Raw genomic sequence first — 18,169 nt, 5'->3', positions numbered from 1 at the left:
ATCGGAGAGAGATGAATATATATGTAATGACGCCGCATCTTGGCGCTATGCCGATTCGATGCGTCTATATCGATCGATCCCGCGCAAAACGTGTTTTTCATAACGCGCATGTGTGTTGGAGTGGTGTCAGTGGCGGTGCAGATGTCGCCTGTAAGAAAACACAGTAGGCGAAAATAGGGCAGCTGGTCCGCATACGCCTACTTACTGTAGGTCATGAAAGGTCACGAACGCGACCAAAACACGGACTACTGTGCGCTGATATACTTCCGCTGCAGCGTGTTTCGTGTACACCTAATTTTCGAGCAAATAATTTTTAGCTTCATCTGACGTAGTCCAGATGCCAGCTTGTAGCTTGCATGATTGTCCGTCGTCCGTGGCGTCCGTGCGTCCGTCCCGTGTCAACACTGGCAACAAATCTAACCGCTCCGACGTACGGTCACGATATTCTGGGAAGTGGGGGGGTAATCCGAAAACGAGTTGGGATGTCAAAGTTTGGGGGGTCAAAGGTCAAAGGTCAAGGATGGTGTAAAAGAAGGGGGAACCATTCCCTCCTTAACTTAAGGTATAGGGAGGAAATGCAGAATTGCGGCACAAATCTAAACCGCTGACGGACCTAGGCTCGTGATAGTCGGTGTATAGCATCATGGTAGGAAAAGCCATTACTGTGCCGAAATTGGAGGTCACAGGTCAAAGGTCAATGGGGCACAAGGGCAATTTAGACATTTTCTGAGGACATGGTCTGACAGAGCGATTGAAACTTTTTGTTTCAGCGGTGACCGCTAGCATTTTTATGGCTTTATTGAAAGGACCATAAAATGTACTTTCTGCTGACATGCGAAGAGTAAGTGTCGGATAACTTTTGACCCTCCAAGAGGTGGGTTAAACATGGAATTGTTTACTGTTAGGAAAGAATTTGACTGCCGGGTTTGCCAGTAGAATCTATACATGCCTGGATGTATGAGGCTACAATGTCCAGGTGAAATTTCCAAAGCTAAATTGGTTGAAGAACGGTTTATGCTTCCTTAAATCGTATAATTTTCCATGGCAATTCTGTACTGTCCAGTGTTTACATGTAACTTATATGCCACTGCCAGTGGCCCACTGGCCAGTGGGCATGTGGTGGTTGAATAGTACTGTGTAGTTTTGCCTGCGTTAATTAGTTCAGGTGGCAGCTCTCTAATTTCGGCCTGTAGGCTTGGCGTAGCTAAATGGATGAATCCTTACCTATTCTGTCTTGCAAATAGTTGTTGCTACTACGTGCGATGGGAGCTTCCATCTTTAATTTAAGACACTTAAACGTACACGCATCTCGTGGCAACTTTCATAACGATCCCAATGACATTCCTTGAGTAAGGTTTCCTGATACCATCCCTGTGCCTTCCACTGTTTCGGCGCATATGTCTGAACACATTTGGGACTAACAGGGTTTTACTAGAATCGCACACTCGCCACCACAGCAGTCACCGCAGTAGACGTAAGATGAGCGCTGTCCGCTCCATCCGGCACTTGTTCGACATTCAAATTGCACATTTCGTAAAAAGTTGATATCAGTACGCCACTATTCTCCAGGTCACCACGGAGGTCTTGCGTGCCATGCACTTGACCTAATCAATCTATGATCTATTCTAGTGCACCTTTACCTGCGCTTACACGCATTTCATTGGTTTGTGAATTATTGTTGATGGAGTGGAAATTTATACTAAATCATTTACCACAATCATGTTATTATTGGCCGTGTTCCTCACTAGAAGAAATTACATGCTACATACAAGGTTGTGTTTTGCACCTACCATAACACTTACACTTATTGTTGTCTCACTTAATTTGTTACACTAATTTGTTCCTTAATTAGCTTGTGGCGGTAGGGAGGGAAGAAGGGGGAGGGACACTTGGTATGGTTTGGAGTGTGTGCAATGTGCATAGGGTCTCTGGTATAGTGGATACCCTGATATCATGTTCCTATACAGATGGTAAAGTGATATTGTTACACAGCTATTTTGTATATTATTATGAGCATATGTATGTGTATAGTAGTGGCAATATATGTTTGTGTATTAGATATATATATGACCATATATTCGTTGCAATAAGCTTATATTTTTGATACTATACATATTAGGTCATGCAGTACCCTAGCTCTAGTACTATAGCCTGTGTACAGTTGCCGCAGGCCCCCTAGCTGTGAGAGGCTGAGAGCCAAGTTACTTTTCAGTGTTGGGAATTAGTAAAAGGTATACTACATTCATTTGAGAGAAAAAATATGGAGTGGCATAATCATGAATATCAAGCTTTCATTTGAATCACGGAGTCAGTAGGGATATTGTAATTTGTAGCCACAGTGTGTGTCTTTTATAGCTCATCTGACGAAGTCAGATGCACTTGTAGAATCGCATGTCGTGGCGTCCGTCCATCCGTCCACAGTTGGGCACAATCTTTAACCGCTCGACGTACGGTCACGATATTCGGGACGTCGGGGGGGAATCGTGAAAAGGACTCAGGATGACAAATTTGGGGGTCAAGGGTCAAAGGTTCAAGATGTGTAAATGGAGGAGGAATATTTCTCCCTTAACTTAGGTAATAGGAGGAAATACGGAATTGCGGCACAAATTTAACGGCTGCGACCTCATCTCTTATATTCGGCAGGTTCAAAGGGCAGTGGGGGAAAGGTCAGATATCAACGAATTGTTCTGAGGACATGGCCCTAAATGGACAGAGTGAAAACCTTTTTTGTTTAAGCGCTGACTACCATTTTTATCACTTTATGAAAGGACCATGAAATGTGCTTTCCACTGGCGTGCGAAGAGTAGGTGTCTGATAACATTTTGACCCTCAAGAGGAGGGTTAAACATGGATTCCTGAACTGCCTCAATGACATCACAGTGTTGTCATATTCATGGCACATCCATAATCTAAAAACCCAATAAGCCTGGATAGCCGAATGCGTACAGCATAGGTGTCACGGCTCAAAGGTCGTTGGATCGAATCCCATCTGATTTTTTATTATTTACTTGGTTTCTGTATTTTTCTATCATTATCCATTTAACTATTTTATTCCACTTAACGCAAATATTTACATGATTTATTTACAACAATTTAATAACCAGAAATAATTTTTACAACAATTATTTATTTATTTTTCTTAATAGGGTTAGGGTTAGGGTCAGAATACACCATAAAACAGGAGTTTTAGACACGCGATTTGTATCAACCAATGGGATTTGGGAGGTATGCAGAATGCAGAAGGTTGCTGAAATGATGTGTATGCAACTGCGTATCTGCATATCTGCGCCTAACAAAGGTGTCACTACGCACAACTTAAATGTTACGTTTATAACTGTAGCAACAGACCTCAGATGACTTTAGACGCTCTGCGGCTCTTGTTACAATTTTACTCGTTTAGTATTGTTCACGGGTATTTGCTGAAGGTTTATAATGATTATATAACATAGACGTGTACATATTTATTGCAGGCATCAGCGTTATAATTAGCTAAGGTATTTTTTACATCGCATAGAAGGAGTGGGTGATAACATTCTGTGCGTTGTCGATTGTTGAGTCATATAAGTAATAATAGGTTATAAACGTTCATTACCTTAACGTTGGAATGTACTCACTGAAAACGTGTTGAAAAGTTCAAGCACATTTCATGTATGTAAATAGATAGTTCTAATCTAAGTGTGCACATAATGGGGTAATGTGGTGCATTTCATAACAATTACTAGCTTGTGTCACATCGAAACTATATTTCAGTAATGTATCATTAAAAGCTGGCATTGATGTTGTTTCTGATTACAAGATTCGTGATAATTTAATAGACCGACTGCATAAGTTATTGTTGGTATCTATTTAGGGGCAGCATTAAGAGGTTTTGCAGTCAGTAAAAATTTTCTGTATACGTCTCTCTCATCTTTCTCCGTTCTTCTTAGTTAGGGGTCTTTCTGGGATGAACGTACAAACTTGTGCATTTCAGTATTTACGTGTTAGACCAACCTCGGTATTGGACACAGAGAGTGGTCATTGCCAGAGGGTTGTACATGATCTTCACTGGTTCTTGTACATCCTGGTTGTCTATGTAGTAATCAGTTTAAAATTCTCGCAATGTGTATATGGTCGTTATACAATAACATGTTAATTAAAGTCTTAATGACTTAACTTAATTATGTTTAATTAATTCGTGGTGTCTTGTAATAATCTGTAGTAGCCTAAGAATAGGGTGTGTCAGGCTTTTGTTTAGTTCTGCGTTCTAGTATTTGTAGAGTAAGATTGGCTGGTGGCTAAATTAAATGGCCAGTATATTATATATACGTTGTGCAGCTACGATGTAAATGATTCTGCACTAATAGTAATACAAAGTAGGCACCTGAATTTTTAATACTAATAAGTGTATGCATGGCGTGAGTGTAACACCTCTCTCTATACGACTACTAGAGTGCCTTCTCGATTATGTTCAGGTAAATTGTTTTTTATTTTTCCTAGTATTAGGTTAGTGTATTGAGGTATAGCACACGTGCCGGCATAGAATATATACCGCCCGGGGATAAACATTTTTAGGGGACAATTTATGGGTCTGACGTGCTGAAAAAAAAGGCCATAAAAGGTATTGGTAGCATAGATAATACAGTGTAATATTATCAGAAACGCCTCATATATTCGCCCTTATATTGTGTGTATGTTATGTTCTCCTAATATACATCCATTGTTATGAACAGCATCGGCAATGAATGTATTATGCGCCGTTATACTGCATCTAATAAATATTAGAATTCGGTCTATAATCAATCGAGTTCTTTGCTTCGCTACCTTTAACTATGTTTCTGGTTGTGTCGACACACATATCTGTCACTACCTGAACAAATTCCTTCCTACTTACTCACCGAACACGTACGATCAAGGTACACGGAGCAAACCGGGTAACGAATGTGAAAAGACATTGGTGCACATGCAGATTCTTAGTAAAGCAAGCGTGGTAAATTATAAAGGCCTTGGGAACGTATACTAGGTGAGCACGTATAGGCGTTGGCTCGGCGCGGTTTAATACAAACGGGAATGTCTTGACATGGATACACGTCAAGAGTACATAATAGGAGAATATGTAATCCTATATGTGTCCTATATGTAATCCTATGTGTGTCTCTCCTATATGTAGAGTTATAATATATCTCCTATTATGTACTCTTGATACACGTGTAATGATGATGTAAATCGTAATAAATCATGATATATATGTATGACCGCATCTTGGCGCATATCCGATCGATGCGTCTATACGATCGATCCCGCGCAAAACGTGTTTTTATAACGCGCATGTGTGTTGGAGTGTGTCAGTGCGGTGCAGATGCGCCTGTATAAAACCAGTAGGCGAAAATAGGCAGCTGGTACGCATAGACCTACTTACTGTAGGTCATGAAAGGTCACGAACGCGACCAAAACACGCTACTGTGCGCTGATATACTTTCACCTGCAGCGTGTTTCGTGTACACCTAATTTCGAGCAAATAATTTTTAGCTCATCTGACGTAGTCAGATGCAGCTTGTAGCTTGCATGATTGTCCGTCGTCGGCGTGCGCCGTGCGTCCGTCCGTCAACACTTGGCACAAATCTTAACCCTCGACGTACGGTCCACGATATTCGGGCGTGGGGGGGTAATCCCGAAAACCGAGTTGGGATGTCGAAAGCTGGGGGGTCAAAGGTCAAAGGTCAAGATGGTGTAAAAGAAGGGGGAACATTCCCTCCTTAACTTAAGGGTATAGGGAGGAAATGCAGAATTGCGGCACAAAATCTAAACCGCTAGACCTAGGGCTCGTGATAGTCGGTGTATAGCATCATGGTAGGAAAAGCCATACTGGTGCCGAAATTGGAGGTCACAGGTCAAAGGTCAATGGGCACAGGGCAGATTTAGACATTTTCTGAGGACATGGTCTGACAGAGCGATTGAAACTTTTTGTTTCAGCGGTGACCCTAGCATTTTTATGGCTTTAGTTGAAAGGACCATAAAATGTACTTTCTGTGACATGCGAAGAGTAAGTGTCGGATAACTTTGACCCTCAAGAGGTGGGTTAAACATGGAATTGTTTACTGTTAGAAAGAATTTGACTGCCGGGTTTGCCAGTAGAATCTATACATGCCTGGATGTATGAGGCTAACAATGTCACAGTGAAATTTCCAAAGCTAAATTGGGTTGAAGAACGGTTTATGCTTCCTTAAATCGTATAATTTTCCATGGAATTCTGTACTGTCAGTGTTTTACATGTAACTTATAGCCACTGCCAGTGGCCACTGGCCAGTGGCGCATGTGTGGTGGTGAAGTACTGTGTAGTTTTGCCTGCGTTAATTAGTTACAGGTGGCAGCTCTCTAATTTCGGCTGTAGGCTTGGCGTAGCTAAATGGATGAATCCTTACCTATTCTGTCTTGCAAATAGTTGTTGCTACTACGTGCGATGGGAGCTTCCATCTTAATATTAAGACACTTAAACGTACACGCACACTCGTGGCAACTTTCATAACGATCCAACGAAGACATTCCTTTGAGGGTTGTTCCTGATACCATCCTTGTGCCTTCCGACTGTTTGGCGCATATGTGAACACATTTGGGACTAACAGGGTTTTACTAGAATCGCCAGCCACTCCACCACAGAGTCACCGCAGTAGACCGTAAAGATGAGCGCTGTCCGCTCCATCCGGCACTTGTTCCGACATTCAAATTGCACATTTGCGTAAAAAGTTGATATTCAGTACGCCACTATCTCCAGGTCACCAGGGTCTTGCGTGCCATGCACCTGACCTAATCATCTAATGATCTATTACTCATTAGTGCACCTTTACCTGCGCTTACACGCATTTCATTGGTTTGTGAATTATTGTTGATGGAGTGGAAATTTATACTAAATCATTTACCACAATCATGTTATTATTGGCCGTGTTCCTCAACTAGAAGAAATTACATGCTCATACAAGGTTGTGTTTTGGCACCTACCATAACACTTACACTTATGTTGTCTCCACTAATTTGTTACACTAATTTGTTCCTTAATTAGCTTTGTGGCGGTAGGGAGGGAAGAAGGGGGAGGGACACTTGGTAATATGTTTGGAGTGTGTGCAATGTGCATAGGGTAGCTGGTATAGTGATACCCTGATTATCATGTTCCTATACAGATGGTAAATGAGTATTGTTACACAGATATTTTGTATATTATTATGAGCATATGTATGTGTATAGTAGTGGCATATATGTTTGTGTATTAGATATATGATGACCATATATTCGTTGCATAGCTATATTTTTGATACTATACATATTAGGTCATGCAGTACCCTAGCTCTAGTACTATAGCCTGTGTACAGTTGCCGCAGGCCCGCCTAGCTGTGAGAGGCTGAGAGCCAAGTTACTTTATCAGTGTTGGAATTAGTAAAAGGTATACTACATTCATTGAGAGAAAAATATGGAGTGGCATAATCATGAATATCAAGCTTTCATTTGAATCACGGAGTCAGTAGGGATATTGTAATTTGTAGCCCACAGTGTGTCGTCTTTTAGCTCATCTGACGAAGTCAGATGCAGCTTGTAGAATCGCATGATCGTGCGTCCGCTCCGCCGCCAGTTGGGCACAAATCTTAACCGCTCGACCGTACGGTCACGATATTCGGGACGTCGGGGGGGGATCGTGAAAAGGACTCAGGATGACAAATTTGGGGGTCAAGGGTCAAAGGTTCAGATGTGTAAATGGAGGAGGAATATTTCTCCCTTAACTTAGTAATGAGGAGAATACGGAATTGCGGCACAAATCTTAACGGCTGCGACCTATGCTCTTATATTCGGGCAAGGCTCAAAGGCGTGGCGGAAAGGTCAGATATCAGAGCATTTTCTGAGGACATGGCCCTAATATGGACAGAGTGAAAAACTTTTTTGTTTAAGCGCTGACCTACCCATTTTTATCACTTTATGAAAGGACCATGAAGTGCTTTCCACTGCGTGCGAAGAGTAGGTGTCTGATAACATTTTGACCTCAAGAGGAGGGTTAAACATGGATTCCTGAACTGCCTCAATGACATCACAGTGTTGTCATATTCATGGCACATCCATAATCTAAAAACCCAATAAGCCTGGAGCCGAATGCGTACAAGGCTATAGGCTGTACGGCTTGCGCGCGCTTTATCTCTCTCTGTGGCTAGCTAGCAATCGACCTATTGAATTATTCTATTCTATCATTTAATCATGAACACATTAGCCTTTTTTGTCTGTCTGTTGTTTATCCATCTTTCGATCTTTCTTCATTTTTCCTCACCTGTCTCTACAAATGCCAGTTCGTTCTGTACGATCGCTGCGTAGGTATCGTAACGTATCACCTGTGGCGGTACGTTTGGCCTGTACAATAATAGCGTAGGTAACGAACAATAGCACAGGTAGCGAACAATACCGTAGGGCGCATAGCGGCTTATGCCGCTATATGAGTGATTGTCAGCGCGCAACGTCACGGCGTATTGAGGACATGCGATCGTTCCTGTGCTCGGTTTCCTGATCGGCTGCCCATCCGCCCGCCATGCATGTAATGTAAAGTGCCCCCGCTGTAAGACTGCTCTATGCTCCTCCCGTGGTACGTGCGTGCATGAGTGGTACGTACAGAGACCATAGCATGCTCCGATTAATGTTGTGGCTAGCTCGCATTTTCTCGCAAGTAATGATTGCGGCGGCTGTGTAGTTGTGCTGCTGCTGCTGCTGCTGCTGCTGCTGCTGCTGATGCCTCCGGCAAACGTCAGCAGATCACAGACCCAGTGCCTCACCCACTCGGCTCATCGATTTAGCGCGGCCATACTCAGAAGACGTACGTGTGCGTGTGTGCTTGCGCTGTGCTGTGCTGTGTGTATGCTAGATGCGCTGCTGTGTGTAGATGCGCTGCATACGTGGTAGAAACAGATGAATGATTTATGGCGTGTCCTGCTACGTTGAGGATGGTACCGATCGCTTCGACCCTGGTGTCGCCATCGTCTAGCGCCCGGCCATTGTGACAGCGTGTTATATTATCATCGATGTTCGGCTACTTTCGATTATCTCGGTGCCAATGCTGCGGTCTATGCGATTCTATGCGTCGAATGAACGATACAGACAAGCATGGTTCTCCTGAGCGAAAAGGACTCAGGAATGTCACAGCATCTGAAAAGAAATAGCATGGAAGCGTCTTCGTGTAAGTAGCGATCATGAAGCATTATATCTTCAAAAAATGGAAATCTGCCTGCATGGCAATTGTCATCTGTATGCAGTAGCTTTAATCCACTCACTTATTTTATACTTATACATATATATAGTTTATATTGTCTATCTACGATTTGGTTATAGAAAGTGGGTACATATATAAAGCGCATTATGTTAACTGTGCAAGTCGTTTCTTGCACAGTGTAGAGATTGACGTAATGGTAACAGTTAATTTTTTATTTCGGATTTAATTGTGTTATGTTAATGTTCGTTAATGTTTTTTTCCATAAAGATATTTTTTTAGTTGGCATACCTGTTGTACTATTTTTTTTATACCAGAAATGGTGCCAGTTGAAATAATGTTTGACAGAAATGAACTCTATGTGTGTGTGTGTGAAGTTGGGAAGTGTGAAATGTACGAGTGAGATCTGTAATGAGTAAGATTTTGTGGGCGTGCGATAGTTTGCGGATTTACATGCTCTGCTCGTCTTTCTGTCGTAGGAATTGTCCAAGATAACGATGCCGGTTGTCTTTAACGAGCCGCTCAGCTTCCTCCAACGGCTTGCCGAGGGGATGGAGTACATCAGCCTACTGGATAAAGCGTGTGACTGTGATGATGCTGTCGATAGAATACAGGTACGCAAGCTAACTCGACGCTCGATTGTGGGAGAGGGCATCCACGCATCATGGGTCCACGCGGCTAGGGGTACGATAATTCGAGTTAGGCTAGGTATGCAGTGGGACTGATGATCTTGTCGATAGAATACAGGTACGCAAGCTGATTTGACGCTCAATTGTGGGAGAGGGTGTCCACGAATGTGCGGCTAGGGGTACGATAATTCAAGTTAGGCTAGGTATTGCAGTGGGACTGATGATCTATGTCGATAGTAATACAGGTAGCAGGCCAACTGGAATCGTCTTTGATTGTGGAGAGGTGCGATCCACGCCATGAGTCCTAAAACTACTTTCTTTTTTTACGAAGAGCCTTTTGATTTTGTATGACAAAAAAGAGCTCGCGTAATTTTATTTTTACGGGAGCTAATTTTGGCTTGGCCAGAGCTACTTTTCATAGCAAATAGATTGATTTCACATTATACAGCAAATATCAAAATTTTGATGCGCTAGATTAAATGTCTCAGAATCAGAAAAATGTGATCCTAATTATCGTAAACGTGTTTCACAAACGAAGTCATGATTATGCTTGGCGATAATCGACAAGAGCAACAATCAATTCATAAGGTGACTAACACACGAGGCCTGGTTACATGTGCTGTATTCATAGTTTTGTAACAAATCTGACTGCACGCACTGATTGGTACTATCGCATAATATGTTTCACTTCAAATCCGTCGCAGCAAGGCAGATTTATTATTGAATACAATGAAGGAAGGGGAACAAAAATTCATTATGCCTAATAGCATTCTAATAAATAAAAAGACCTTGCTTGCCCTGAACAGGCAAGTGCACATCACCCTGAAGGCGATTTGTTGCCCGGGCCGTCGGCAGAGGTTTTCGAGTCGCCGCATTTGGATTCGGATGAAAATCTAGTGGACTAGAGGAACTGCACAAAATTGGGTGGTCCGCGTGTATCTTACTAGCAGGAGTAAAAAAATAGTATAATAAGATAACATTGATTAAAAAGCATATCATTTAATCGCAATTAGAGTTGGTCAAAATAAGTGTTTTCAATCTCTAGGAATGTCGGGGGAGTTCTGGTAAGGTTTACTTAGATTTTTCTCCGCCAGTCCACGGTTCCACATGCATAGATAAAGCGTGCCGCACATTAACCGGCGAAAAGTTCAAGTGCCTAGAATTTATAAGTAACTAGCTGAAACCCGCGTAAGGCGCATGGCCTTAGTGAATGTATGCATGTGTTACCGATGCAGTAGTGTTATGTGTAAAGGTGTATCTGGAGAGTTTAGTTTGTTGCCACAAATGTTGTTTTTTTTATTGTGTTGAAATTGTCAATACTAAAGCTACAAGTCAATCATGCTTACACGTTAAACACATTACCATATGTTTGGCAAGTACACAGTGAAATACAAACACCCACACAGAAATGTTTTAATGTAGCTCGTAATGTGATCGGATCGTGCTCACTCTGAACCCGTACAACGTACAGCATGCAGACTTCAAAAAAAATATCTCTTATGAAATTCAACTTGTACATGCATCTGGGAAACTATTGGAAATAAGGCATACGAATATTAACTATCATTATTAATGGTTATTCTATTTAACAATTATGGGCTAACACAAATCTGCAGACAATCACAGACCAGACATTGAGGAACACTCAGAAAAAACGAAATTGAAACTGTTGCAAACAAGAAATCGAAAGTCAAATCAGAAGTACAAAACAGGCCACCTTTTCAGGAAATGCTTACTTTTTTTTGTGTTTTTGTGTCTTTTTTAAGACCCGACAAACCGTTTTTCATCCAGTATTAAGTTACAACACGTGCTCGGGACTCATGTCCTCTGATAAATATTGGCTGCTATTGTGATTGAACGGACGGAGCTTTCACAACATAACATACATACATCAAAACATTCCAATTATAACAGTAAGATACAGTTATACAGCTTGCTTCTAGGTATTAACTGAATAAAAGACATCACTTTCTGATTTGAGAAAGTGATATCAGTTAACAGCTTTGATACGTTGATCAGTGTCATGGTTCGGGCCCAGTCCCATTCGATGACCTCCTGACATATATAAAATAATAATATTATGTTAGCAGTCATAAAAACATGCAGGAGACCGGCATGTTTTGGTAGAGATGGTGCCCAGAATAACTTGGTGGGTCTCGAGTCTCCGGGTCAGAACAATTCGAACGACTAGACGTTTTGCGGCACGGGAAAGCGTTTTTCAGCGTATATTCAAATTTTCGCTCATCGTAATTGTTGTTACCAAGAGCGCTTTGAAAGCTGCGGGAGCGAAATCGCTCGCCTCCCCGGTATTTTTTGCGTGCACAATGTGTGGCTAGGGGTACGATAATTCGAGTTAGGCTAGGTTTGCAGTGGGCCTTAGGGGTGGGGGGCGGTACAGCTGCTTGGGGCTGTCTATAGAGAGACGAAGGTCGTCTGGGCATCCTGTTGAACTTAATGAGATCAGAAGGAAGGGCTTGGTTTCTTCTGTGGCTGACATTAAAAAGGCCTGTAAATACATTAAAAACGTAATTAAAGACATTAAAGAGGCTCTGGGAGTAGTGACATAAGTAGAGGGATGCTGGGTGGTTGTGACATGGATGGGAATTTGGGGGCCCTCTGCGGGGAGGTAATCCCATAATGATGTATAGGGGTGGGTGGAGGTTGGGTGACAAGTAGGGTATAGGATCGTCTATCAGTGTGTGCACGGCAATTGCTTTTTTGCCTAGTTTATTTAATAATGTGGTTTACATTGGTTTTCAGTATGTCACAGCATATTACGTATCCATGGTAGCTTCAAGTGAAGGACGATTCGCGAAACCATTCAACCCACTACTGGGGGAAACCTACGAATTGGAACGGTACATATGATATTGCTATTGATTGTGTCGGTGGCCTCGGATACTACTAGCTGTTGTTGACTGTATTGTTGAAAAAAAAATGATATAGATTTCTACCTTTATTAATATTAATTGAAATTAATAAATTGAATTTAAAGTAATATTTATTATATCATTTCTGCCTTATCACTTTGACCATCTATGAGATGTGAAGAATTTTTGTTGTTGCTCGTTGATCTATCATGTGGAACGCACTAGCTGCTCTTACATTTAGTCCAGTTTAGTCTGGTGGTGTATTTCACATGGGCACTGCATCAGGTGTGTTAGTGTCGTGCTGTAATTATTTGAGCTTCGTATTAGGGATGCTTAATTTCCGAATTTTGAAGGTCGACCCACAACCAGCACTTATACGGAGAATAAAACACTACAGTTTCGCCCCCAATGCTATGTACAAAGTAGATAACTTGAATATCGACATCAAATTCAATTTCAAAAATTACAATTTTGCTCGCGTACTCCAGGCTTGCAGTACTGTATTTTTATTGACTAATGGACAGATGGATTTCCCCTTGCTCAAGCAGGGTTTGATTGATGGCCGATCCAAACGATTATGTACACAAAATTATACCACGCTGAATTGGACTGGTTAAACGCAAACTCGAGTCAATTTGTCAGTGTTGCCTTAATCTCCAGGCAGCGAAGTAAAATCATATTAAATATATTGTGCTGACCCCCTTTTCTATCTTATTTAATTGACACAAACATAATGTAGTTTCCAACATGCACCACAACTCTTGTAATATTTACTAGCATTCTTGTGTCCTTTATTATGTATTATTATGAACATATGTAATATATATACTGATATTTAGTTTTAATGTTCTAAAATGTGATTAATAGGTTTATTTTGTGACAAACAGCGTTTTATTTGAGGTATCATGCAATTTGTGCAAGGATGAAGCCATCTTGTGATTCTCATGGCACATGTAACATTAGAGAAATGTTTCTATTCTGGCTATCTTATTGAAGTGTATATTCAAGTTCACCTCTACTAAGAAGTATCTATCCTAGTTACGTACAACAATCATTAAACTGAAAGCGATGATTATTGTACTAGGATTGAATATTTGCAGTTTGTTTATGTGATCAGTGTTACTTTAAATATGGCTACTTTTTTGTTGTTGCTTGTATGACCAGTTTCTTCTATATGCAGGCTGGACAATGGGTTTCGGGTGTTGCTAGAGCAAGTTAGCCACCATCCACCAATCAGCGCCCTCCAAGCCGAGTCAACAACGGGACGCTATAAACTTCAAGGCTCTGTGCATCCGAAGTTGAAGTTTTGGGGAAAATCTATAGAAATTAATCCAGATGGACAGTTAACGATTGAGCTTACAGAGTAAGTCAACACATAGCTATTATGTGCACAGGCAAGATATGTACCAGTAGTAGTATAGTCAAGATATAGCAGATGCTCACACACACACCCCACGCTGCTGCCATGGCAATTAATTAATTATTCTAATTCTGCACGTTAGGGATTGAGTTACTTTGCCTTGCTTATAAGAAAATCAAGCACACCTGCAGTGTAAAGGTCAGATTTCGCTATGATGGTGATCTATTTGATCTTCGAAGACTGAAGTCAAAGACGATCTGAGTACATCAGGGAGGCTCAATATGCAGACGATATAGCCATATTCAGTGACACTTCAGCGGGACTACAGTTGTTACTCACAGCTTACAACGACCTTGCTAAAAAGATGGGACTACTTATTAACACTGCAAAGACAGAGACCATGTGCATTGGTACTGAAGCCGAGTTCTTCATAGCTGACACCAAGTTGGCGAACGTCACCCGCTTCAAATACCTTGGCAGCTATGTAACAAATTACTGCTCTATGAAAGAGGAACTTGCAGCTTGTATCCAAGCAGCAACATGTGCATTTGGTCGACTACGTCAAAGTGTTTAACTCACGTGACCTTACAATAAACACTAAAGTCAAAGTTTAAAACCAGTGTCTTATGCCACTTCTGATGTACGGCAGTGAAACCTTGACTCTGTACCATCATCAAGTTCGACAACTGAGAACAATAAAACAACGTAACCTGCGCTTATTCATGCATATTAAATGGGATCATTTCATCAGTGACGAGGAGGTCCTGAACAGAACAGGTGTTGAAGACATTGAGTTGAAGCTAGTTAGAAGTTGTCTGCGTTGGTTTTGCCACGTTTGTAGAATGGATAATGACAGACCAGCAAAGGCACTCCTATACAGCGAGCTAGCAAATGGATTCCGATCTGTTGGTTGCCCTAAATTGAGATATAAGGATACCTGCAAAGGTGCTCTGAGGTGTGGTAATGTTCTTGATCAGTGGAGGAATGTTGTGGTGCTTACAGCTTGTGAATGCTTTAACATAAAGAGAATCAAACAGTATGAAAGAAAAAAGTGAACGAAGACTAAAGAATTTGAACAAAAGATGATCTATGAACTTTATAATGATAGATATTTGTACTACATTATTATTCTGTGTAATGCCCGTTTCGGGCTCTCTCTAGGCGTATATATATATATATATAGGATTGAGTATGCATTCCTTAATTGGCTTCTAACCTTCTAAATCTCATTAAAAAATATCCTGTTTCAAATTGTATTTTGGAGAGGGGCACGTTGAAGAACGACATTATGTACTTGATTTTTGTTGGCATTGCTAAAAATAATTTGTTTGTGATCACAGGCGAAATGAAGTATACCAGCTTAACCATGTCAACTGCGTAGTCCATAATGTAATTTTTGGAGACATGTGGATTGAGCAGGTATAAAAATATGTTCTAAGTTGTTGCACTACGTTCTGGCCGACTATAATTAATGGACGTTGGGTTTGAGAATTTTTTAAATGCAACATGTAAATACATTTTTAATTCAAGGTTATTGCCTTCCTTATTGCCCTTTATAACCACCATAATTGCTTTATTTATATTTATTAGTATGCAACAGGTTTCATGAAAAATATGAAAAATTTATAATTATGTCTTTATTAAATACCTTTCTATGAGCTAGAAGGCACATATTAGCGTTTGTTGTGAAGCTGTTTTCTTCCTTCCTCCCCTATTCCTCGTGTAAAATGAATTTGATACGGTACCATGCGTGTGAGACCTGTATATCGCAACACGTAAAAAAGCAAACACTGCTTGTGAATAATCTACACAAACGAATAGCTTCTAGTATCTCCCTGATGTTTTCAACGAATATCACTTCTACCGTATAACAGGTATTTCATAACAGGTGTAAACCTTGGCACTTACAGGTAGGACAACTACAAGTCACTAATCTAAGGACTAGACACAAGGCAGCGCTCAACTTTAGGCCTGTTGGTTGGTTTGGCAAAGACCTGCACAAACTTGATGGCTATATCTACAATGAAAGGTAGACCATCTATTACCAATTTACTGATTTAACTCGTCTTACATAGCAAGGTATAGCTTGTGCAATAGCACCACTTTCTGTGAGTGCTTCCAGAGGCATCTCTCATGTATCAGAAATAACATCTGTATATATATATATATACATATATATATACATATATATATTATATAGATATATATATATATATACATATATATATATATGTCTTCAATGTGCATACCACAATATTCATTATTAGCACAACATTTTTATTATTATTTTTGTCATCATATCATCCTCATTTATATTATTGTCATCATCATGAACATCATCATCATCATCATCATCATCATCATCATCATTAGCTCACCTTGACATCGTCAAGCTGAGCTATTGCCATGGGTCGTCGTCCGTCGTACGTACGTCCGTCCGTCAACATTTGGCTACGGTCAACGATAACTCAGGAACCGTGGAGGAAATGGCCATAAGTCAGTTCAGGCTCAATGGATTTTGCTCATTTCTGGCATGTGAATGAATGAGGACTGGCCCCAAAACATATCACACAGGTTTTGATTTTTTTTTAATTATGCAAATTAGGTAGATTTTTGGCAATTTCACTATGCATTTCAGTGTCTGCATATGGTCAACGATAACTCAAGAACCGTTTGACCCACATGTTTCAAATTGCATGCAGTTGTTACGCCTATAGGAGAGATTTGAACTTCCTATTTTGGAGCACGCCAGTCGACCTACTTTCGAGCCACGCCCACTTTTTATCAAAATTGAAATTGGCCATCTAAGTTCATTCGATTTTGTTAAATTTTGGTATGTGAATGTGTAAGGCTAGCCCCAAAACAGTTGTTACTCCTATGGGAGAGACGACAACGCCCCATTACGTTTATTTTGTCTAACTGGTCCACAACTCTACAATCATACCTATATACGTGTAATATTGTGTTTTAGATTTTTTGTTACACTAATTTGACTGGAATATTTTATTGTTTTTATTTGCGCGATATTCGAAAACCAAAATGGCGATCATTTTGGCGTAGCGCCATCTCTCGTCAAGATTTCAGACTTTCAGATCTGAAACATTTATTTTCGCATCAAAACTTATGCATATATCATTATCAAGAGTATAATTATAATGGGAGATATGCTATATAATGGGAGTTTTCCCATTATACTCTTGCTTTATATATCCCCCCTCCCTCTTCTATCACACCCAAGGTGAGCTACAGTGTCACTGACACTTTCATTTATAATGATTATTGTTGTCATTACTATTGTCCTATGTCGTATTACAAGTAATTCTATAAAAAAAAAACGTTGAACAAAATGGAGAAGGGGATCTTTATTTCAGCAACTTTTCTTAATTGGATGTTTTGCAGGAAAAAACTACCGGCACCAGCCATATCAAGAAATAACTTTAGTGTGTGGACATTCCTCAAGCAATGTATTGGCAAGGTATATATGTTAACTATATATATACTATATGTACTGTATGTATATTACTGTATATGATAACGCAAGTAAATAAGGTAGGGTACTTACTGACATGGATGTGACTCATAGCTGGTGTAGTTGACAATTAATCATCCATTTGTTTATGGAGTGGAAGTATTTGTTTAGGCACTTCTGGACCCACTGTATGTATAAATTACCCAGCTAATCGTAGGCTTATGTGTATAAGCATGCAAAGACATCCTTACTGGATAATTTGTGAGATTAGACTGAAATTTGAATAAAGTTGAATAAGCTTGAAATAAGTTGTAGAACCTGTAATCTTCAAATGTCCGACTGTTGTACCACCTGCGATAGCGGCTTGCATATCAACCGTGTGGTTAAGAGTGACTTGACTATTCGTTTTTGTTTTCATTTGATGTTTTAAAACACTGACCACATATGCTGTCTGGTTCGTAATTCAAGGAAGAGCTCCTCTTCTTACTCACAGCCATGAAAGAATCTAAAGCTTAGGTTTAGCAAACATTTTAGGGTCTCGATCAAAACATCAAGAGAATAAATGTCCTTCACGTTCATGATCATTAAGTAAAAGTATGATGACAAAGAGAGAGAGCGAGAGAGAGAGAGAGA

At 40.4% G+C, this 18,169-nt stretch overlaps 1 protein-coding gene across 1 annotated transcript in view; it reads left to right on the top strand.

The window, feature by feature from the left end:
* Positions 1 to 9,687: 9,687 nt before the first annotated feature.
* The window catches only part of LOC106820730 (oxysterol-binding protein-related protein 1-like), a gene marked incomplete at its 5' end in the record, with an annotated part of 14,663 nt that continues 6,181 nt past the window's right edge, over positions 9,688 to 18,169 (top strand). Inside the window, 5 exon segments of the mRNA XM_014825267.1 lie at positions 9,688 to 9,822; positions 12,598 to 12,695; positions 13,888 to 14,070; positions 15,408 to 15,486; positions 15,978 to 16,096. Of these exon segments, the coding sequence (XP_014680753.1) occupies positions 9,688 to 9,822; positions 12,598 to 12,695; positions 13,888 to 14,070; positions 15,408 to 15,486; positions 15,978 to 16,096 (614 nt within the window).

The sequence above is a fragment of the Priapulus caudatus genome, unplaced genomic scaffold (genome assembly GCF_000485595.1).
Source record: "Priapulus caudatus unplaced genomic scaffold, Priapulus_caudatus-5.0.1 Scaffold2, whole genome shotgun sequence".
Lineage (NCBI taxonomy): Eukaryota > Metazoa > Priapulida > Priapulimorpha > Priapulimorphida > Priapulidae > Priapulus > Priapulus caudatus.
The sequence above is the reverse complement of the archived record's forward strand: the minus strand, read 5'-3'. Positions and strand labels throughout refer to the sequence as shown.